Below are 20,338 nucleotides of genomic sequence, written 5' to 3'. Positions count from 1 at the left end.
CGTTTTTCTCCAGACACCCCAAAACCCCACTCCCCGTTTCCGTTTCCCCCAAAACCCCATTTCCCCCCCATATCCCACTTCTAACCACAGCCAGGGACATGGAAGAAGCAGCAGCAGCAGCCAGGTTTATTTTATTTCTGCTCTCAGCACCCCGCGACCACCACCCAACCCCTCGTGTCCCTCTCAGCTCCACCCTATTCCCAAATCCAGCTTTTTTGTGCCCTAACTCCTGACGGGCACCGTGGCCCGGATCCTCTGCAGGATGCGGCCCCGCAGCCGCTCCTCCCGCACCGGCCACCAGCGCAGCGCGGCCCCGCGGGGCTCGGGGGGCTCATCCCGCTGGCTCCCCGGGGGGACGCTCAGCACCACGTTAAAACAGATGCCGTCAGTGTCCCCAGCGCCGGCCGGCCGGTGCTGCAGCCCCAGCAGCCCCAGAGCCGCGGGCTGAGGCTCCCAGGCCAGGCAGTCCCGCAGCAGCCTCAGCAGCGGCGGGCGCAGCCCCGCTCGCAGCTCGGAGGGGGACGTGCCGCAGGCCACCACGGGCAGGTGCGGGGTGCCGGAGGTGGCCAGCAGCAGCCACAGGTCGCCGGCGGCGTTGGAGAAGGGCAGCAGGAGCCTGAGGCAGAGCGGGGAGCAGGGCAGCTCCCGCGGCAGCGTCGGGGGGTGCGCGGGGCTCCGGCGGTAGCGGGCGGCCAGGTCCAGCACGGGCAGGATGTCCAGAGAGCGCAGCGGCAGCGAACGGGGGTCCCCGGGCCACCACGTGGCTTGGAGAGACTCGGCATCGGCCTCCTGTAGGGTCTTCAGGGTCCCACCTGCGCCCACAGGGATGGCCCGGAATGGGGGGACAGCGGGAAGAGGCTGGTGGGGGGTGGAGACCCCCGAGGTGGGGCTGAGGGGACGCTGATGGGGTTTGGGGGGGTGGCGGCTGGGGACAGCGATGTCCCGGCACAAAGATGCTAAAATCCAGCACGGGGATTGCAAGGGGCACCGGTGAGCTGGCACAAAGGTGGCAGGGGACACTGAGGGGTGGGCACAGGGGTGGGGACAGGGACAGCCACCACGGGGCTGGCAGGGGACAGGGATAAACTTCATGGAACTGCCAGGGGACAGGGATAACCCATCACAGGGATAACCCATCACGGGCACAGGGATAACCCATCATGGGGACAGGGATAACCCATCATGGGCACAGGGATAACCCAACACAGGCACAGGGATAACCCATCATGGGCACAGGGATAACCCATCATGGGCACAGGGATAACCCATCATGGGGACAGGGATAACCCAACACAGGGATAACCCATCATGGGGACAGGGATAACCCATCACAGGTACAGGGATAACCCATCATAGGAACAGGGAGGGATAACCCCTCACAGGGATGCCACTTCCCATCACAGGGCCAGATGGGGACGGTCCCACCAAGCTCCCGCGCCCCTTGGAGCACCAAAGGACACAAACCTGTGGCCCGTGCCAGGAAGGAGAAGCGGATCCAGGCTGGGCCCTTCTCCTCCAGCGCCAGCAGCGTGAGGGGCTCGCACTCCAGCCCTGACTCCTCCTTCACCTCCCTCCGCAGAGCAGCCACGATGCCCTCGCCGGGCTCCATGCGGCCCGCGGGCAGGTACCAGCGGCCATGGCACTCGGGCTTGGCCTCCTGCACCAGCAGCAGCGAGTCCTGCAGGGAACTGGGGGGTACTGGGGGCAAAGCGTGGCTGGACTGGGGGGTACTGGGGAGAAAGGGATGGATGGACTGGGGGGTACTAGGGAGAAAAGGGTCATTGGACTGGAATATACTGGGAATAAAAGGATGGATGGACTGGGAGGTTCTGGGGCTACTGGAGTTGCTGACTGGGGGTTTTGAGGGGAAAGGGTGGCTGGACTTGGGGTACTGGGGGGAAAGGAGTGGCTTGACCCAAGGATACTGGGGAGAAAAGGGCAGCTGGACTGGAAGATACTGGGGGGAACGGGTGGCTGAACTGGGGGGTACTGGAGTTGCTGGACTGGAAGATATTGGGGAGAAAGGGCTGACTGGACTGGGGGGTACTGGGAGAAAGGGATAGCTGGACTGGGGGGCACTGGGGGAATGCCCTGGCTGGACTGGGGGGCACTGGGGCTGGGGGCTGCCTCACCTCCTGGTTGAAGAGCACAGCAAGCACGACGTAGCAAACGTTCCTGCCCAGGCGGACGGGCCCGGGGGGCGCGGGGGACCCCTCGAAAGTCGTCCCCACATCCCAAGCGCCTCCATCCAGCAGCGCCTCCAGCTCCGGCACCGGCGCGTCCCCCATGGGGGCGGGGGTCCCGCGGCAGCTGGGGACGGCAGCGGGGCCAGCTCAGGGTGTGGCGGGGTTTTGGGGCGGCGGGGGGACCCCCCAGACGTGCAGGCGAGGGGACAAAGAGCCGCGGCGCCGGGGGGGCTGCAGGGGGTGGTGAGGGAAGGGATCCAGGGATTGTGGGGTGCACGGGGAGGGGGGCTGAGGGGTGCTGGAGGAGGGGAAAGGTCTGCTGGACTGGGGAATGTGCAGAGGGGTGTAAATGGGGAGGGGCCTGCTGGGCTGGGGGGGGACGTAGCAGGGGAAGAGCTCGGTGGCCTTGGCGATGCAGGGGGGGGGGCAGAAGGGGAAGGGGCGGCTGGACTGGAGGACCCCCAGGGGGGAATAGGCGGGGAAGGGGAAGGGGTCGCTAGGTCTGGGCAGCCGGGGGGGGCTGCGGTAGGACAGGGGTTGGCTGGACTGGGGCAGACATGGTGGGGCACAGCACGGGAAGGGCTGGCTGGACTGAGGGGGGCACAGGGGGCTGGCCGGGAAAAGCTGGCAGGATTTGGGGAGCCGGGGGGGGCTGCGGGACGAGAAGGGCTGGCTGGACTGCAGGATGCACGGGAAGCTGAAGGACGTGAAGGGCTGGCTGGACTGGAGGATACTGGGAGGAAAGGGGTAGCTGGACTGGTGGTTACTGGGGGGAAAAGGCTGGCCGGACTGGAAGATACTGGGAGGAAAAGGCTGGCTGGACTGGAAGAGATAGCGGGAAAAGGGCTGGCCAGACTGGGGGGCACTGGGAGGAATGGGCTGGCTGGACTGGAAGATACTGGTGGGGAAGGGCTGGCTGGGCTGGGAGGCACTGGGAGGATAGGGCCGGCTGGACTGGGGGATGCCCGGGCTGGGGTAGAAGAGCTCGCTGGGCTGGGGGGTGCCGGGGGGGCTGGAGCTGGGGGGGGATTGGGGGTCCCAGGGCTGCTCCCAGCCTGGGGGGCACGGGGGGCACGGGGCGGGGGGCAGCGGGGGCGAGCTGGGCTGCAGGGTGCACTGGGGGGGGCTGGGGGTGCGCCTGGGGGACTTGGGGGGCTACAGGATGGGTCTGGGGGGGCTGTTGGGTGCAATTAAGGGAGGGTTTGGGGGGCTACAGGGTGCAGGAAGAAAATGGGTTGGGGAGCTGCAAGAAAGGTTGGGGGGGCACAGGGTGCTCTAGGGAGGCTGCAGTAAAGATTTGGGGTCTGCAATGGGGGCACGGTTTTGGGGGGGCTGCAGCAAGGCTCGGAGGGCGCAGTAAGGGTCGGGGGGCTGCAGTAAGGATGGGGGGGATGCAGAAAGAGTCGGGGGGCTGCAGGAAGGGGTGGGGGGCTGCAAGAAGCATCGGGAGGATGCAGGAAGGATGAGGGGGGCTGCAAGAAGCGTCAGGAGGATGCAATAAGAGTCGGGGGGGCTGCAGGAAGCCTCGGGGTGACGCAATAAAGCTCGGGGGGTGCGGCAGGAGCGGGGCGGCTCTCGGGGGTCGCCGGGCAGGCTCCGGGGCCCCCCCGCTCCCCCCCGCCCCGCGCATGCGCCGCGCACTCACCGCGCCGGGGCTCCGCCGCGCCGGCCCCGCCCCCTTGCTCGCTGCCTATTGGCCGTCCCGCCAGAGCAGCTCGCTGCTCATTGGTTCATCCTGTTGCCACTCATACCGGGCGGGACTCGGCCTTAAAGGGGCCGCGTGGGACCGTGGCGCAGAGAGTGTGGCGCAGCGTTAATTATGCGGGGTTAATTAGGCGGTGCTGATTCCACGGGGGTCGTCGCGTGGTGCCCAGGCCTCTTGTTCATGGCACGGTGCCCATTGCACAGCGCCCTTTGCCCAGTGCCCGTTGCCCGGTGTTAATTAATTGCCCTATGCCTATTGCCCGGTGTTAATTAATTGTCCCGTCCTAATTGCCCCGGTGGTGTTCAGTCGTTTTCCTACATCGGACAGGACGGAGCAGCACCCTGGATTCCCCCCCCCCCCCAGCCTCTGGGCAGCGCCATCCAGCTGTTCCCAGCTGTGCGTGAGCCCGGATAAAACTCATACCCGCGGTGCCCTCCGCCAGCTGCCGAGCGCTGGACGGGACCGTGCCACGCTGCCAGCCCTCGGCTCTGCCCCTCACCCCACCCCGGGACACCGGAGCACCCCTCATCCCCGTGGGATGGGGGTGGTGACACTGGAGCAGCCTCGGTCCCGATGGGATGGAGGGGGATGAAGGGAAAGCACCCCTGACCCCGATGGGATGAAGGGAAAGCACCCCTGACCCCGATGGGATGAAGGGAAAGCACCCCTGACCCCGATGGGATGAAGGGAAAGCACCCCTGACCCCGATGGGATGGAGGGAGACCACCCCTGACCCCGATGGGATGGAGATGGATAAAGAGAGATCACCCCTGACCCTGATGGGATGGAAGGAATGAAGGGAGACCACCCCTGACCCGAATGTGATGAAGAGGGGGATGAAGGGAGACCACCCTGGGTCTGTGATGAAGGGAGACACCGAGGTGGGTGCTGGTGGTGCCAGCGGCCCTGCCATGCTCTGGACACTTTATTCCTCCTGCCCCGAGCACTCCCGGGAGCTCTCAGAGCAAAGCCCCGAGCAAAGGGCTCCCTGTCCCGGCTCCCCGCGGTGTCCCGGCCGTGGCCGTGACCGAGGCTCCCGGTGTCCTCCCGTCGCTCCGTGGCCTCAATTGCAGCCCCGCAGGACCCCCAGGGCCTCCCGCACGGCGGCGAAGATCATCCCGTCCAGCTGCCAAGGCGCAAAGAGGGGGCTCAGCACCGCTCACCCCACCCTGGCACTCCCCAAATTTCCCCCAGAACACGCACCTGGGCGCGGAGCTGGCGCGGGGTCCCGGCGGGCTCGGGGCCGAGGTGGCGGAGGCGGACGGCGCTCTCCGGGGACAGGAATTGCTGCTCCACGCTGATGGTGCCGCTGAGGCTCTGCACCTGCCCGCGCACATCAGCGTGCCTCAATTTCCCCAGGGGGCTTGGCACAGCCTCTCGGGGAGGGGTTCAGGGCCACCTACCTGGTGGGGAGCCCCGGCGGGGACCAGCACGGCGTCCCCCGGGAACTGGAGGAGGCTCCAGCCGCTCACCCCGCACTCGTCCCGCAGCCGCCGCCGCAGGCCGGGGTCCAGGTAGCGGCCGGGGGGCTCCGCCGCGGCCTCCCCGTCCTGCCCCGGCTCCTCGGATGCCTGTGGGGTGCCAGGGGTGAGCGGAGCCGGGGCCCGGAGCGGGGCCGGGGGTGGTGGCACCCACCTTCCGCAGGAAATCCCGGATCCGCCCGGCATCCTCGGCACGGAAGATGTGCCACAGGACCCCGGGCCGGCCGCTGTCCCTCAGCCGCTCCCGCAGCGCCGCGTCCAGCTCATCCGTGTCCCCTGGCAGGAGCACCTCTGCGGGCACAGAGGGGTCAGGGGGGTCCTGGGCAGGGGGTCGGGATGGGGGGACCCCCGCTCTGCCCCCCGTACCCCGCGCTGCCGGCGCTGCGTGGGTCAGGACGCTGATGGAATCGGCCGCTTCCACCGTCAGGTTTTTGGTCCCGATGTTCCGCTCCTGCGGACGCACTCCTGGAATTGGGGCGGGGGGTGAGTGTCGGGCATCAGCGTGGGCGGGGGGAGCCCGGGTGCCCCCCAAAGCTCCGGTACCGCACTCACCGTAGGCCACGCGGAGTCGCGGGCGCAGCCAGCGCTGGCCCTGCTGGCCCCGCTGGCCCCGCAGGTAGGTGGCCAGGTTGAGGCGGCCGCTGGCCCCGCAGTACTCGGGCAGGGGCAGGCTGGCCCGCAGGTTGGTGGTCCTGTGGCACAGAGGGGTGCGGTGACACTCAGGACCCCCCCTCAACCCCACTGAGCCCCGCTGGCCCAGCTGGCGTGAGGAGGGGACATCGGGGTGATGCCACCCTGTGCTGTCACCTACCGGCTCAGCTCCGTGTCCCCAAAGCCGCTCTCCAGCTGCAGCAGGTCCCCGCTGCTCTGCTCCTGCTCCGGGGACGCTGTGGGAGGGATCCCAATGTCCCACCAGGGACGGAGCCGGGGTGCACAGCCTGGCTCCTTCACCCCTAAATCACACTGGGGACCCCGCAGACTCCCCGTCCCCTCACCTGTGCTGGCGGCAAAGCCATCCCAAAACTCCCGGCTGCTCATGCGGACTCGGCTCCGCGGTGCCCGCAGGTTCACAGCCTCCACCTCCTCCTCTTCCTCCCCCGAGGGCTGGAAGGATTCGGGCGCCCAGAGCCGCCCCTCCAGCCTCTTCTGCAGCCCTGAAACCAGGACAGGCTGCCGGGGCAGCCGGGGTTCAGCGGGGTGGGGGAAGCTGGGAGGGCTCCCAGGGATGGGGGGGCTCACCTGGCCCTGCCGCCAGTGCTCCTGGAACACTTTGTAGGTGCTGGCGTGGCCGGGATCGTGCAGCCAGAGCAGCCCGCTGGGGACCAGGACGCAGTGGGACGCGGGGGGGTCCGGGGAGCTGGGGGGGCTCAGCTCGGCCCCCGCCTGCCTCTCCTGGATCTTCTTCTCCACCACTCGGGCGATGATGCTGTCCAGGATGCTGGTCAGGCGATTGTCCTGGGGGAGGGGGGACGCAATTGGGGAGCCCCTCAGCCCACGCTGACCACCCCCGGCCTCAGCAGAGCGGGGTGGGCAGCAGGGGCCGGGGTGGCCCGGTGGCCGCGGGACTCACGCTGGGCAGGGCAGGTGCCACGGGGGCGAAGGCCATGCGCACCCCGTCCTGCCCCAGGCACAGCTTCACGGCGGTGGAGGCCAGGAGGTCGCAGAGGGTGGTGGTCTGCACGGCCCCCCCCCGCGCCAGGGGCTGCCCCGGGGACGGCGGCCCCACCTCGGGGCTCTCTGCTCGGGGGAGAACGCGGTCAGGGTTGCCCATGCCGTCCTCTGCGTGTCACCCCCAATACCCGGCACCCCAAAAGGGGACGGAGTGCAGCATCCCTGACCCCCCCGGAGCGGGGCCGTGCCCGCGGCGGGGGGGTCGCAGCCGGCCCTACCTTCCTTGATGGGCCGGGCGGGGTCGGCTGGGCCGTGGCTGCGGGGTGGCAGGGTGGGCACCGCGGCCCCCGGCGGCTCCTGAAACAGCACAGGTCAGGTGGGGATCCAGGCGGGAGCCACATCCCACGCCCCAGACGTGTCCTGTGCAGGACTCGGGGTGCATCTGCACCCCATTTTCGACAGCATCCACGGCCCCCCCGTACCTGCCTGCCCGGGGGCTCCGCCAGGCTCCCCTCCCCGCAGGGACAGTGGGACTCGATGCCAAACTTGACCCTGACCTCGTGCAGGAGCTTCCAGAGGCGCGTCAGGACTGGGGACAGATGGGGACAGGGCTGTCAACCCTCCAGCAGTGCCCAAAGGGGGGTTCTGGGGCTGGGGGACACACTCACCACAGGTGGGGACAAACTGCGTGGGGACCAGGGAAGACGCGTGGTGGTCCCGCCCGGGGGTGCACTCGGGTGGCATCACCGGACCCCCTGTGTCAGAGAGAGGCTGCGTTTGTCCCCTCTGAGGCCCCATGGCTGACACCCCCTTTTCCACCCCTCCCTGTCCCCGTACCAGGGCCACCGTCCTCCCTCCTGCTGCGGTGGCAGTCGGGGCACAGCTGGAAGCCACATCTGGCGCAGCTCCAGTGGGAGTTGAAGAAGCCACGCTGGCAGGCGTCACAGAGCCGGGGGGCTCCTTCCGCCCGCCTCCAGCCCGTCACCCCTGCGGGAAACACAGCCTCAGCCTCCGCGTGTCCCTGGTGTCCCCAGTGTCACCCCCAGCCTGGTCCCTGCTTACCCTCGGGCCCGCCAGGGGCTCCCGGCCACGTGTCCCTGTCCCTGCGCACGGCGTCGCAGAAAGGGTCCCCCAGGACCTGCAGCAGGTACTTGGCCAGGCAGAGACTGCTCCCCACGTTCCTGCTCCCCACGTTCCTGCTCCCCACGTTCCTGCTCCCCACGTTCCTGCCCCCCAGCTCTAGCTCCCCCTCGGCCTCCCCCAGGGTGCAGAGGCCGTCAACGCTCAGCTCCCCGTTGTCACCCAGGGCGAACCTGCGGGGAGAAGGGACAGAGTTGGGGGGGCGGGAGGGTGCTCCAAATGGGGTGAAAAATTGGAGTGGTGAGAGAGGATGCTGGAAAGCGGCAGGACAAGGAAAGGATGCTAAAAAGTGGGGTGAGAGGAAGGGATTCTCTGAAGTGGGGTGACAGGAGAGGGTGCTCCAAAATAGGGTGACAAGAGAGGGTGTTCTGAAGTGGGGGGACAGAGACTGGATGTCCCAAAGAGGGGTGACAGGAAGGGATGCTCCAAAGTGGGGTGAAGGGAGGAGTGACAGGAAGGAAATCCTCTGAAATGGGGTGACATTCCAAAGGGATATTCCAAAGAAGGGGATGCTCCATTGCCCCCTGACGTGTCCTGCTGGACTCCCCCACCCCGTGAGCTCACCCCGGGCTCACCTGCGGAAGTGCATCAGCCTGCAGGTGTTCTCGGGGGGCTCCTCCTCATCCTCCTCTCCCTCGGGGTCCCCCCCGGCGCGGGGGGCACAGGCACAGCAGCGGGGGATGCTCGGGGGCAGCACGGTGCAGGGCAGGCCCTGCAGGCACCACGGCTCTCCCGCACTCCTCGGCGGCTCTGGGGACACAGGAGGTGCTTGGGGACACTGCGGAGCCCCATCCACGCCAGCTGGGAGGGACTGGAAGTGTCCAAGGCCAGGTTGGACGGGGCTTGGAGCAATCTGGGATGGTGGAAGGTGTCCCTGTCCATGGCAACCATGGGACTGGATGGGTTTTTTTAAGGTCCCTTCCAACCCAAACCATTCCAGGGATTTCTGGGATCCTGTGACTGGCACGCTGTGGCGGGGGCTGGAAACTGGGCCAGAAAGTAGGGCTGGAAAGTAGGGCTGGAGCTCGGCAGAGGTCAGGGCTGGGATGCCAACACCTCCCCGAGGAGTCACTGACCCAGCCACAGCACTTCCAACCCCCGGGAATCCCACCCGTGGCTGCCACACTGCCCCAAAGGGACATTTCGATCCGTGCCCACCCTGGGAATCCCTGCCAGACCCCGTCAAGCCAGGAAAAAAACCCCAGCACAGCAGGTTCCGCAGCCCACACGTGTTCCCGGCTCGTGTTGTGGGCGCCGGGAACCGGGATGCAAAATTCCCTGGGGATCGGGTGCTGCCCCCGCCCTCTCCCCGGTCCCGCTGCGCATCCTGTGCATCCTCACCTCCGTCTCCCAGCTCCATCCTCCTCTCCTCGGTGTCCCCCGCTCTCTCCGTGCCATCACCCGGGCCCGCGGTGGCCTTGGTGCCCCTCTTGGCTGCCCCGGCGCCCTCGCCAGCAGCGCGGGGACCATCGGCGGTGCCGTGGGGGCGTTTGGCCGAGCGCTTGCCCTCCCCGGGGGGCTCGGGACCCCCATCCCGCCGGGAAGCTTTGGAGCGAGGCAGCGACTGCTCCGAGTGCCGCGTCAGCCACGTCTTCTTCAGCTTGGTGTGGTTGCTGGGGGGGCATGGAAAACGCCCCCCGGCCATGCCCAGGGTGGGCTCGAAGGGGTTGGGCACCCCGCAGCCCACCCCCGGGCACCCATCGCAGCCCGGGGTGGGGCACAGACAGCCCGGGGGAGGCTCCGGCTTGGCCAGAGCCGCTGGGTAGTGCCCGTCCGCCAGCAGAGGCGACGGGTTGGGCTCCCCGCATGCCGGGGGCGAGCCGGGCTGGGCGCTTTGGTAGCCCAGGCGCTCATCTTTGGGCTCCGAGGGCCGGCCCGGCGCCGCGTCCATGGAAAAATCGGCGCCGTGGGGCCGTGCGCCCACCCAGGGGCCTCCGCAGCCCCCCGAGCCGCGCTGCAGGAGGAGGACGGGGTGGCTGGCGCTGGGGGGAGGCGTGCGGGGATGGGGGGCGGGCACCGCCGAGCTGCCCCCCGCCCCGCCATCCCTCCACGGGGCTCCCGGCAGCTCCGGCAGCGCCGGCTCCCCCTCCCCGTCTCTGTCCTGCCCTGCTTGGCTCTTGCCCAGCAGCTGCGACGCCGCGTGGTTCTTGGTCGAGGAGTGGAACCCGGGCTCTTTCTTGCCGTAGAACTCCTGGAAAGGAGCAGAGGGGCCGGTGTAACCCCAAGTGTCGGTCCCCGTCCCTCTTCTGTCACCCACATCCCTTCCAGGGGGTGTTGAGGAGCATTCCGTTCCCCTGCCTCAGTTTCCCCACCCCCGTGCCAGGCTGGGCAGCCGCCCGGTGCTTCCCGGTGCTGGGTTTTGGGGTGCCCGTGTCCCCCCGCTGCCAGCGTGGGAAAGGAATGGGGAGCCTCAGCGGCACGGGGTGCGACGGGCGCGCCCAGGGCTGGCACCGCTGCCTCCCGCCGCCCCCGTGCCGAGGCTCTCTTCGCCGTGACTCAGCCCCGGGGGTGGCATCACCCGCAGGGACACCGCGGAGCGCAGCATCACCCCAGCGGAGCATTGTCCCAGCGCTCGGGGGGCTGGGACCCCCGTGCCGAGCTGTGGGGGGGAGCAGAGGGTCTGTGCCCCCTCTGGGGTGCTGCCAGGCCCTGCCCCGGCTGCGGGTGCATCGCCTTTCGCTGCTCCCAGCCGGGTTCGGGTGAGGCTGGAGCCGCTGTCACCTCCGGGGGGCACCGGGACCCCCGAGCATCCTCGCTCCGGAGCCTCTCCAAGGTTTCCTACCTTGTTCCCTGAGCTGGAGTAGTCGTCGAAGGGGGTCAGAGCCGCCTTGCACCTCGGCGGGACCCCCAGGTAGAGGGGCTGTCCCCAGGCGGGCGCGTAGGAGCCCAAACGCCAGTCCGGGCCGGGAAACCGCCCGTCCCCCATCGGCCCCGGCCCCTCGGTCCCCGGGCCGCCGAACGGGGGCTCAGCCGGGGGTCCGGTGGGCAGCAGCGAGGACAGCAGGAAGGGGCTGTGCTTGGCCTCCACGAGGAAGGGGCAGTGACGGAAAGCCGGGGGGTCTCCGGCCGTGTCCCCCGCCGCGGTGCGAGGCTTGCCGGCGGTGCCGGGGCGCGGAGTGTCCCGCCCCGGCACGGGCAGGGGGTAGCGGTGGTACGCGTGACTGTAAAGGGCCAGCGGGGCCAGCACGGCCTCGGCCCAGCGCGGCCCCGGGCGCTCCTTGCAGGGCTCCCCCCAGCCTGCCTTGGGCTGCCCGTTCCTGGGGGGCAGCAGCGGGGGGAGCTCGGCTCCGTCCTTGGGGCGGCACAGGGCGTCCCGCAGGCACGGCGGGGCCGGTGGGTAGGGGCAGCCCCGGACGGGTCCCAAACATCCCTCGGAGCTCCTCCAGGGACATCCTTTCTCCATGCCGTAGCTCAGCTTGCCGGGCTCCGGGTAGCCCGGGAGTCCCAGCTCGGCAGCGGCGCTTCGGGATAAAAGCATCCCGGTGCTCTCCATCCCCCGGGAGTCCTGCACTGCCTCCGGGGCTCTTCTCCACCGTGCCGGGGTCTCCCCCATCCTCGCGTCGCTGGCCATGCTGCTCCGACTCTCATGTGGTGCTCAGCGCCGTCCCGAGCAGGCCGGATCCTACGGGCAGGGACAGGGACATCAGTGAGGAACCGCAGCCGCCCCTGCTCGGGCAGCGCTGCGGGGAAACTGAGGCACGGCGATGCTCGGGGGTATTGCTGGGGGGGCTGCCTTCAACCCCCCATCTCCATCCTGCCGTGTTTGGTGGGAGGTTCCCCGGCACGGCGAAGGGATCCACGGCTCCCCTGCCCCCGGCATCCGTGGGGACGCACGATCCTGGCGGACACGTGTCCGGGCCGTGTGTCCCCGTCCCTCGTGCGCCCATCCCGGCGGGGCTGGGGGCCGGGACGCACCTCGCGCCCACCATTCCCTCCGCACCCAGCCTGGCCCCGCGCCCGGCCGCTGGCACCCAGCGTGGGGAGGCCGTGCCCCGCGCAGGTATTTGCCTCCGGCCAGGGCTGGGCTGCGCTTCTCGGGAGGGCTTCCAGCGAGGGGGGAGCTCCCCGCTCGCAGGGGCCCCTCCTGGGAGAAATGCCTGGGGGGATTTGCAGGATTAACCCTCCTTCGGGACCCGGGCCACACGCAGACGCGGGGTGCGGAGCCAGACCTTGCAGCGCCGGCGGTCTCATCCCTTCCCCGAGTCCCCCAACCCTCCCTGTCCGGCGGCTGGAGCAGCAGAGGGAGACAGACCCGAGGTCACCCAGTTCCCGGCCCTGCTGCGGGGTGGGACAGAACCGCCCCGAGGGCCGGGATGGGGACAGGAGGAGGGTGAGGACAGGAACGTGTGTCCCCAGAGCCGCCTGTTCCCGTCACATCCACAGAGCGGGCAAAGTCGCCGTTCCCACGCTGCTGGGGATCATCGCGGGCCACCCTGGGGCACAGGGACACCCTGGGGACACCCACCCAGGGCTCAGGACCCAGCCAGGCTCTCCCATCCAGCCTCATTTCAGGAAGTTCTCCCAGCACAGCTCCCCAGTGCCCCGAGGCTGCCTCGCCGCCTGCCATCCCCGCCGTGCCCCCCAGCAGCCCCAGGGTGACATTGTCCCCCGTCCTTCATCCCATCCGGAGCGCACGAAGCTGGTCCCGCTGCTCGGCGAGCGTCCCCACGGCCCCACAGCTACCTGGAGGGTCCATCAGGGACCCCGGTGCCGAGGACGAGCGGGAGTCTCCGCCGGTGACACCGGGTCCCGGAGAGGCAGAGCCGGGCGGGCGGGAGCGCCTAAACCCACAGGCTGAAGGGGTCCGGCTCCGGGATCTGGAGGAGGCAGAAAGCCGCCCGAGCGGCCCTGGGGATGTTCTTCTCCTCGTGCTGGAGCTGCAGTTTTTGATCCATTGGCTTGGGAAGCTCCGTGCTCCTCCTGCCTATCGTCCCACGAGCTGGGGGTCCCGGCGGGCTGGGATTTGGGGACAGGGGCACCCGGGGAGCAGCGGCAGCACCAGCGGGACCTTCCCCCGGCTCTAGGCAGCCTTGAGCATCCTGGGGCTCTGCCGGCGGGACGAGGCAGTGGCAGTGGCTCTGCTCCCCACGAGCGTGCAGCCTCCGCCGGCTCCGGCAGCGACTGGGCGGACGGGAGGGATGCTGGAGCTGCTGACGCCCGGGAACCGGGAATCGGCGCGGTGCCGGCGGTGCCGCCCAGCCCCGGGGGCACCGGCGGCGGTGCCAAGGCGGGCAGGTGTGCTCTGCCCCGTGCGGGTGAAGAAAGCGCCCTTTGTTCGCCAAGGCTGCCCCGTCACCAATGAAAGGCTCCAGCCGCCCGCTCCGGGCGAAACTGGAATGGGAGAAACAGCGGGATGGGCCAGAAGTCCCTGTCCTGGTGCTGGGGAGCGGGTGGGGGCAGGTCCAGCATGGAGCGTGTGGCCATCCTAAAGCATGGGAGTCCCCAGGACCCCAAAGCCTTTCAGCTGTGGCCGAAGGTTGCGGATCTGGTCTCGAGTCACAGTCCAGAGCAGAGTCCATCCCTCCTCCAGCTGCCTGGGATGAAGGCAGAGCTCCTCTACCTCCCTGCAGACCTCACAGCAGGCAGGTGGGAAGAGCAGGATGTGCTCCAAGGGGTGCAGAGGGGCCTTGTGGAGAGCGGGGATGCTGTGACAGCATCGCGATGGTGCTACCCTGGCCAGGGGTGAGGAGAGAGTGCCTGGGGCCACTCGTCCCTGCCCTGCAGCCCACCAGAGTCAGATCCCAACTGTGCCCACCAGAGTCACACAGATCCCAGCTGTGCCCACCAGGATCAGAGATCCCAACTGTGCCCACCAGGATCACAGAGATCCCAGCTGTGCCCACCAGGATCAGAGATCCTAGCTGTGCCCACCAGGATCACAGAGATCCCAGCTGTGCCCACCAGGATCATAGAGATCCCAGCTGTGCTCACCAGGATCAGAGATCCCAACTGTGCCCACCAGGATCACAGAGATCCCACCTGTGCCCACCAGAGTCAGATTCCAACTGTGCCCACCAGAGTCACACAGATCCCAGCTGTGCCCACCAGGATCAGAGATCCCAACTGTGCCCACCAGGATCACAGAGATCCCACCTGTGCCCACCAGGATCAGAGATCCCAGCTGTGCCCACCAGGATCAGACAGATCCCAGCTGTGCCCACCAGGATCAGACAGATCCCAGCTGTGCCCACCAGGATCACAGAGATCCCAGCTGCTCCCACCAGGATCACAGAGATCCCACCTGTGCCCACCAGGATCAGAGATCCCAGCTGTGCCCACCAGGATCAGAGATCCCAGCTGTGCCCACCAGGATCAGACAGATCCCAGCTGTGCCCTCCAGCCCACCAGGCAAGATCTGGGACCTTGTGGGTGCCTCCACACTGTCCCCAAGCCTCAGGACCCCCAGCACCAAGGACACCCTGGCCCCAAACCCACCAGTACCCACTGCCCGCTCCTGCGGACAAGCCCTGGGGAGCGGGGAGCAGATCCAGGGGGGTCCCCCGGGTGGGCCCCCCATTGCTGGGCTCCCAGGGAGCTGCTGCCGATGCCAGCAGCGCCGTGCGGGTTTATGTAACCCGCGTGTGTCCCCGGGACGTGCCCGCCTTACATAAACCCCGTCCCCCGGCACGGCTCGGCAGCGGGGGCCGGGCGGGCTGGGGGCACGGGAGAAGGGCTGAGGGCAGGCCAGGGCCCGCGGGAGCGAAGAGCCGAGCACCGGCTGCCTCCGGCTCAGCGGCTTCCTTGCGCTCCGGTCCCGCTGGGAGCTGGCAGTGAGGGTTAACCCTTGCTGGGCACGGCTCGGGGCACCGCGTGTCACCGGCATCACTTGGCCGTGCCAGGGGGTGACAAAGGCCAGAGAGGGTCGAGCCACAGCGGGACCCTCCCCCGGAGCCCTGCTCGCCCACGAGGAGAGGGTTTGGAAGGTTTGGGGGGTTCGGGGGGCCGCGGCGCCCGGGCGCTGCTCACTGCACCCAGTGGGTGCCACGGAACAGGGAGGGGACCCAGACAGGGCTCGGGGCGAGGGAGAGCCCGCGCCTGCCTGCGATGAGAAGGTGCTGAAAGACGAACTCTTCCCGTTCCCTCCCTCTGTTCCTCAGGAATGATGGATCCGGAAGGGCTGGGACGGAGCTGGCAGCCGGCAGGGACCCCAGGGAAGGGTCTGCGGTGTCCTGGCGGTTCTGGGGGTGCCCGGGGATGTCACGAGGGAAGGGACAGGTGGGAAGAGGGATGGAATCACCACGCTGAAAGCCCCAAGGAGGGTCCGTGGCAGCCATCGCTGGGGTAAGGAGCAGGGGGATGATGGAGGGACAACAGAGAATTTCCCACCATGCACTGGGGCAGCATCCCTGGCCACTGTCCCCTCCCCACGCCAAGCTGCCCTCGGAGCCTGAGGCCCTGCTGAAGCCTTCCCAGGGCCAGTGCAGTCCCAGCGGGGCAGCCACGCTGTGGGACCCTCTGGTGGGACTCAGCCGCTGCCCCCCCGTGCCAGGATCCGTGCCTGCTCCCACAGCCCCGACCCCTGCCCGGGGTCCCTCCACTCGCTGCCTGTCCCAGCACAACCCACAGAGGGTTCCCAGGGGTGAACCGGAGGAGTCCAGGCTGGGTTTGCGTTCCACCAGCTGGGAGATAATTCCCGGGGGGGTTCTGCCTCGCTGGCTTGGCACAGAGCTCCGAAATCCTTGTTTTTCCCTGAAATCAGAGGGCGAGCAGAGGCAACACCCAGGAGCCGAGCGCTGGCCAGAACGCCGCTGCTGGAGACTGGAAACAGCCGAATTAGAACCTCTGGCATCCCTGGCCCACTCCACGCCAGGGCAGGGGGGGACGCTGTGGGGACATGGGGGCGAGGGGCTCTGTCCCCACCGTGTCCCCTGGGATCGTGGGGCACACGCGGGATGGGATTCCCAGGATGATCCAGCATTGGGGGAGGGGGCGGATGAGGGTCCGGGTATTCCAGAAGCTCCCAGCTGATGTCCCGGCAGGATCCTGCCAGCCCTGTCCCACAGCACCTGCCTGGACCAGGGCACCTCCAGCCCCTCCAGACCCACAAACCGCCTCTGCCTGGGGAAAAACCCAAAATCCAGCTTTTTCCTCATGCAAAATGGATCCCCGCTGCGGCTTGCCCGGAGCGCATACACGAACCTCAGCCCTTCCTCTTCCTCCTCCTCCTTCCTCCTCCTCCTCCCAGCCCCGGCACAGAGCCCGGCACGCACCTACCTGCCTCCACCGCGGCGCAGGTGAGGAAGCTGAGGAAGCTGAGGAAGCTGAGGCAGAGGAAGCAGCCTCGATTCCCACCCCCCCGAGCCCAGCACCGGGCGCGATGGCAGCGAGAGCTTTTGTTAATCTGCACCCGGCGCTTAAATATATAATAAAAAAAAAAAAAAAAAAAAAAAAAGGAAGAAAAAAAAAAGGAAAAAAACCCCACGTCAAACCTTCAGGAGTCTGAAGGCTGCGGCGGAGCGGAGGGCACGGGAGGACACTCACTCCCACACGAGCAGCTTTCTGGGAATTAGGGCCACAGCCCAACTGCTCTGGCAGCCTGCGCTCCCCTCCAGCCCTGGCTGCCGGTGCGGCGGGGCCTGGGCAACCTCCCCGGTCCCGGTGCCGATCCCGGACAGCCTCACGGCCCCGTCCGGCCCCGCCGCCGCAGGGTCGGACACTTCTCCCGACCCTAATCTCCCGCTTTTCCCCAGGGAGGTGAGTAAGCATCGCTAATCCCGCTCGCTTGGCTGCCGGGGGCACACGAGCCGCTCCCCCCGGGGCTGGGGCTGCCCCCCGGCACCCCCAGCGCTCCCTGCCCAGCCCGGGCCGTCCATTCCCCTGTGCCTCACGGTGAAGCTAGGGACGGACGGAGCGAGCAGAAGGAGCGGCTGGTCCCCGTCAGAGGGCACCGCGGGATGTCGCAGCCGTGTCCCACCTTTGCCGGTGTCCCCCATGTGCCTGTGCCAGCCCCGAGCGCGGCCGGGGGATGCCGGGGGGGCCGCGGGACGACCCGGAGGTGATGGATGCTGCCGGATGCCGCCGTCCCCGCATCTCTCCTTCCCGCCCCGGGGGAGGACGAGCCGTCCCGGCAAGCCCCGGTGCCGGGGCACGGTGCCCGTCCTGTGCCACCCCCCGGCCCCCCCTCCACGTGCCCGGGACTCCTGTTTACCCAGCGCCAGGAACCGGCATCAAATACCTTGATGTAATTAAAAGCTCGCCCCCGGGGCCAAGGGCTTAGGACGGCAGCCAGGGACACGGGCAGCCCGCTGCCACCTGCGTGCGGCACAGGCTGGGCTGGCAGCGCCCGCGCTCCTGGCAGCACCCACCTGGCAGCGGCCGGGGGCTCCTGTCTGCAGCCCGGGTCCCTCCCAGGGTGCCCCGCCGACGGAGAGCCGTGGTGATGGGCGGGTGATGCGGTGACACGGATCCCGGCGCAGGGACACGGGGCAGGAGAGATGAGCAGCCCCTGCTCGCTGCCTCAGTTTCCCTTGGCGGCTGGAAATGTTCTGCCTCAGTTTCCCGCGGTGGCCGGAGATGCTGCGCGGTTCCCAGAGCGGGGTCCCCAGCACGCCCTGAAGGTGGTGCCCGGCTCCCCGCGAGCCTGGGGGTCGCGCTCCCCAAAAATCCTCAAGCCCGACGCCCGTGGTGTCACGGCAGGGACGCGGAGCGGGAGCCTTCTTCGGTGCCAGCGCGGGCTGGCTGGGGACAGACGGGTCCCCGGGGGGACAGGCGGCTGCGGGGAGGAGCGGGGGGATGCAGAAGCGTTCCTTCAGCCGTGTCCTCCCACACTCCCGTCACCTCGAACGCCCTTTTCCCGACCCCTCCCGCCACCGCCGTGCTTCCCACCCGTCATCCTCTTCCTCGCCATCCTCCTCCTCCTCCTCCTCCTCCTCATCCTCACCAGCGGCTCACCGGCAGCCCGGGGGCATGTGCGCGCTTGAGGGCGCGGTGTGGGGGCGCAGCAGGAGCCCCCCCAGATGGAGGAGGGGAGGTTTTACCTGCACGGCAGCGCTGGGGAGAGAGGGGGGGAGAGTCTCATCCCCCCGCCCGCGGTTCCTCATGCCGCCCTCCCTGCCCTCTGCGGCGGGAGGCAGCTGAGAGCTCCCGGGGCTGCCAGAAAAGAGGCTGCGTTTAAACAACAGACATAATTATGCTTTTGATACCGTCTGCTAAAAATACAGCGCGGTGCCGCGCGGGGAGCCATGTGTGCGCGGCCTCACATGGCTCCCGCCCCGAACAGCTGACTCAGGCAGCGGACAGCCGTGGGGGGAGCCCCGTGGGGATCAGGGGGGTCACAGCCTCACCTGGGACCCCCAAACAGCCGGTTTGAGGCTGCTGAGGGCAGCCCAGGCGTGGCAGGAGCGTCGCAGCGGGTTGGTGCAGTGGGGTGAAATGAGCCGGGAATGGGGCAGAGAAGGAGGGGGGGTGTGCAGGAGCGTGGATGTCACTCGGTGTCACCAGGGTGGGTTTGGGGGGGCTCAGTCTGCTCCCAGCCCCTACAGCAGCACGGCGGGGGGGGCGGGGGGGTGAGGGTGATGCTGGGAGTGCAGGATTGGCACCCCAAGTACCCAGCAGCTCGCCGGAGAAGGTAAATCCCGTTCGGGAGTAATGACCCCAATTTCCCTGAGACCGCACTGCCCGGGGGAGACCCACGGGCGCCTGCCACTCCCGGCCGTGGCACCCCCGGGCACCGGCTCCTGCAGCTGCTGCCCTCCAGGAACGGGCAGTGCCCGGCCCGGGGGCACCACGGCCCGGGGTTTGCATCACAGCATCAGCCGCGTCCCTGTGCGCTGGCAGAGGGAGCAGCTCTGCGTCACCAGCTCCCCTGCCAGCTCCCAAGGATGCAGGCAAGGAGCCATTCCCTGTGTCCTGTCCCTCCATCCCTTGTCCCCAGTCCCCCTCCAGCTCTCCTGGAGCCCCTTCAGGCCCTGCAAGGGGATCTGCGCTCTCCCTGGATCCTTCTCCTCTCCAGGTGAACATTCCCAGCTCTCCCAGCCCGGCTCCAGAGAGGCTCCAGCCTCGGAGCATCCCCGCGGCTCCTCTGGACTTGCTCCACCAGCTCCCTCTGATATTGGGACCCCCGAGCTGCAGGTGGGGTCTCATCTGAGCAGAGCAGAGGGGGAGAATCCCCTCCCTGAACCGGCTGGGGATGCAGCCCCTGAGCCCCCTCCATTCTGTCACCTCCTACAGACCCCCAGCCCCACCGTCCCCCCACCCCACTGATCCAAACCCTGCCCGGGGGGGCACAGGGGGTCCCCACAGCGGTGCCAGCCCCGGCTCAGCCTGGCACCCCCTCCCCGGAGGGGACCGTGGCAGCGGGCGAGCTCAGGTCAGGCGCTTAAAGTGCGGTGCTGGGGCGGTGCCAGGCGAGCCGGGGGGGATTAGGGCTTTGCTGATGCAGCCTGGCACTGGCCCGTGCGCTGACACAGCTGGGATCAGCGCTGGCACCGCCGGAGCTGCCTCGGCCCCGGGGGGACGGGCTGTGCCACCCCGCCCGGCTCCTGCCCCCTCCTTGGGTTTCAGCCCCTGGGGGACGCACGGATTTACCAAAGCAGGACACCAAAACTCTTTGTTCCTTCCCATAACCCCACTTTTCCCCCTTTGGAAGGCGCTGGGGTCGTGCCTCAGTTTCCCCAAGCTGGGAATCCCTGAACCCGCACCCTGGGGACACAACACCGAGGCTCCAGCGCTGCTGCCCCCCTCTCAGCACACCTGGGAGCACCCCAAGACGGAAGAACCCCCGCTTTGACCCCCAGCTCGCCTCAGCAGCCTCCCTGGGCCGTATCCTTGGAGGAACCGCGCTGCCTAAGCGGCTTTAGGGGGATTACAGGCAGCCCCCTGGCCCTCGCTGTCCCCACCCAGCCCTTCCTTCTCCGCTGCTTTAAGTAATCGTCTCGCAGGCAGTTTTACGGGGCTAATCCAGCCACCTCCACCTAATCTGCTCCAACACCCCTGCCTGCCCCGGGCCGCCCCGCCGAGCCCGGCCTGCCCAGAGGCCGGGGCTGCTGCCCTGGGAAGACCCCCGAAATCGGGCGGCAGCCAAGGGCTAAAAATACAGCTGGCCCCAGGGGCGAGGGCAGGGAGGATTGGGAGCGAGGGGATTGATGCCAGGGGCACCGTGGGACACGCGGGCGGCAGGAGGAGGCGACAGTCACCTTGTGCCACCCCCCTGCCGCCTGGCCGGGTGGGGGATGAGCCGCCCCCGGGAAGGAGTCGGGATTCCCGGTGGGCGAGGG

At 68.6% G+C, this 20,338-nt stretch overlaps 2 protein-coding genes across 5 annotated transcripts; both read right to left on the bottom strand.

Moving 5' to 3' along the window:
- Window positions 1–106: 106 nt before the first annotated feature.
- On the bottom strand, window positions 107–3,864 carry NUDT18 (nudix hydrolase 18). Of its 2 annotated transcripts, XM_005530859.3 has the most exons (4): window positions 3,832–3,864; window positions 2,133–2,310; window positions 1,465–1,678; window positions 107–812 (listed from the first exon to the last, which is right to left on the bottom strand). In XM_005530859.3, the coding sequence occupies exons 2-4, from the start codon at window positions 2,286–2,288 to the stop codon at window positions 223–225; spliced, it is 960 nt and encodes a 319-aa protein (XP_005530916.1). In that variant the 5' UTR covers window positions 2,289–2,310; window positions 3,832–3,864; the 3' UTR covers window positions 107–222. The 2 variants fall into 2 exon arrangements, with proteins under 2 accessions (XP_005530916.1, XP_014115021.1); XM_014259546.2 differs by lacking the exon at window positions 3,832–3,864 and having other exon boundaries at window positions 1,465–1,657; window positions 2,133–3,198.
- Window positions 3,865–4,867: 1,003 nt separating this feature from the next.
- On the bottom strand, window positions 4,868–17,511 carry HR (HR lysine demethylase and nuclear receptor corepressor). 3 transcript variants are annotated; one of them, XM_088068413.1, is made up of 19 exons: window positions 17,429–17,511; window positions 10,906–11,745; window positions 9,465–10,314; window positions 8,699–8,873; window positions 8,046–8,296; window positions 7,821–7,970; window positions 7,652–7,738; window positions 7,466–7,572; window positions 7,262–7,340; window positions 6,943–7,109; window positions 6,612–6,827; window positions 6,368–6,542; window positions 6,184–6,259; window positions 5,925–6,064; window positions 5,739–5,837; window positions 5,527–5,663; window positions 5,295–5,462; window positions 5,095–5,214; window positions 4,868–5,017 (listed from the first exon to the last, which is right to left on the bottom strand). In XM_088068413.1, the coding sequence occupies exons 2-19, from the start codon at window positions 11,692–11,694 to the stop codon at window positions 4,955–4,957; spliced, it is 3,849 nt and encodes a 1,282-aa protein (XP_087924539.1). In that variant the 5' UTR covers window positions 11,695–11,745; window positions 17,429–17,511; the 3' UTR covers window positions 4,868–4,954. The 3 variants fall into 3 exon arrangements, with proteins under 3 accessions (XP_087924539.1, XP_087924537.1, XP_087924536.1); XM_088068411.1 differs by lacking the exon at window positions 17,429–17,511 and adding an exon at window positions 17,038–17,154; XM_088068410.1 differs by lacking the exon at window positions 17,429–17,511 and adding an exon at window positions 12,807–13,025.
- Between the last annotated feature and the right edge of the window lie 2,827 nt (window positions 17,512–20,338).

Source organism: Pseudopodoces humilis, chromosome 30 (genome assembly GCF_049639895.1).
Source record: "Pseudopodoces humilis isolate 2021_Gansu_Grassland_sample_001 chromosome 30, ASM4963989v1, whole genome shotgun sequence".
Taxonomy (NCBI): Eukaryota; Metazoa; Chordata; class Aves; order Passeriformes; family Paridae; genus Pseudopodoces; species Pseudopodoces humilis.
This window is presented reverse-complemented; position numbering and strand designations above follow the sequence as displayed.

Coding starts and splice junctions, on each gene's coding strand:
- NUDT18 (XM_005530859.3), bottom strand. CDS start 2,288: ATGGGGGACGCGCCGGTGCCGGAGCTGGAGGCGCTGCTGGATGGAGGC. Junction 1,679..2,132: donor CTGTGCTCTTCAACCAGGAG/GTGAGGCAGCCC, acceptor AGTTCCCTGCAG/GACTCGCTGCTGCTGGTGCA. Junction 813..1,464: donor CTTCCTGGCACGGGCCACAG/GTTTGTGTCCTT, acceptor CTGTGGGCGCAG/GTGGGACCCTGAAGACCCTA.
- HR (XM_088068413.1), bottom strand. CDS start 11,694: ATGGCCAGCGACGCGAGGATGGGGGAGACCCCGGCACGGTGGAGAAGA. Junction 7,110..7,261: donor CGCCCGGCCCATCAAGGAAG/GTAGGGCCGGCT, acceptor TCCCCCGAGCAG/AGAGCCCCGAGGTGGGGCCG. Junction 6,260..6,367: donor TGGCTTTGCCGCCAGCACAG/GTGAGGGGACGG, acceptor TCCCTCCCACAG/CGTCCCCGGAGCAGGAGCAG.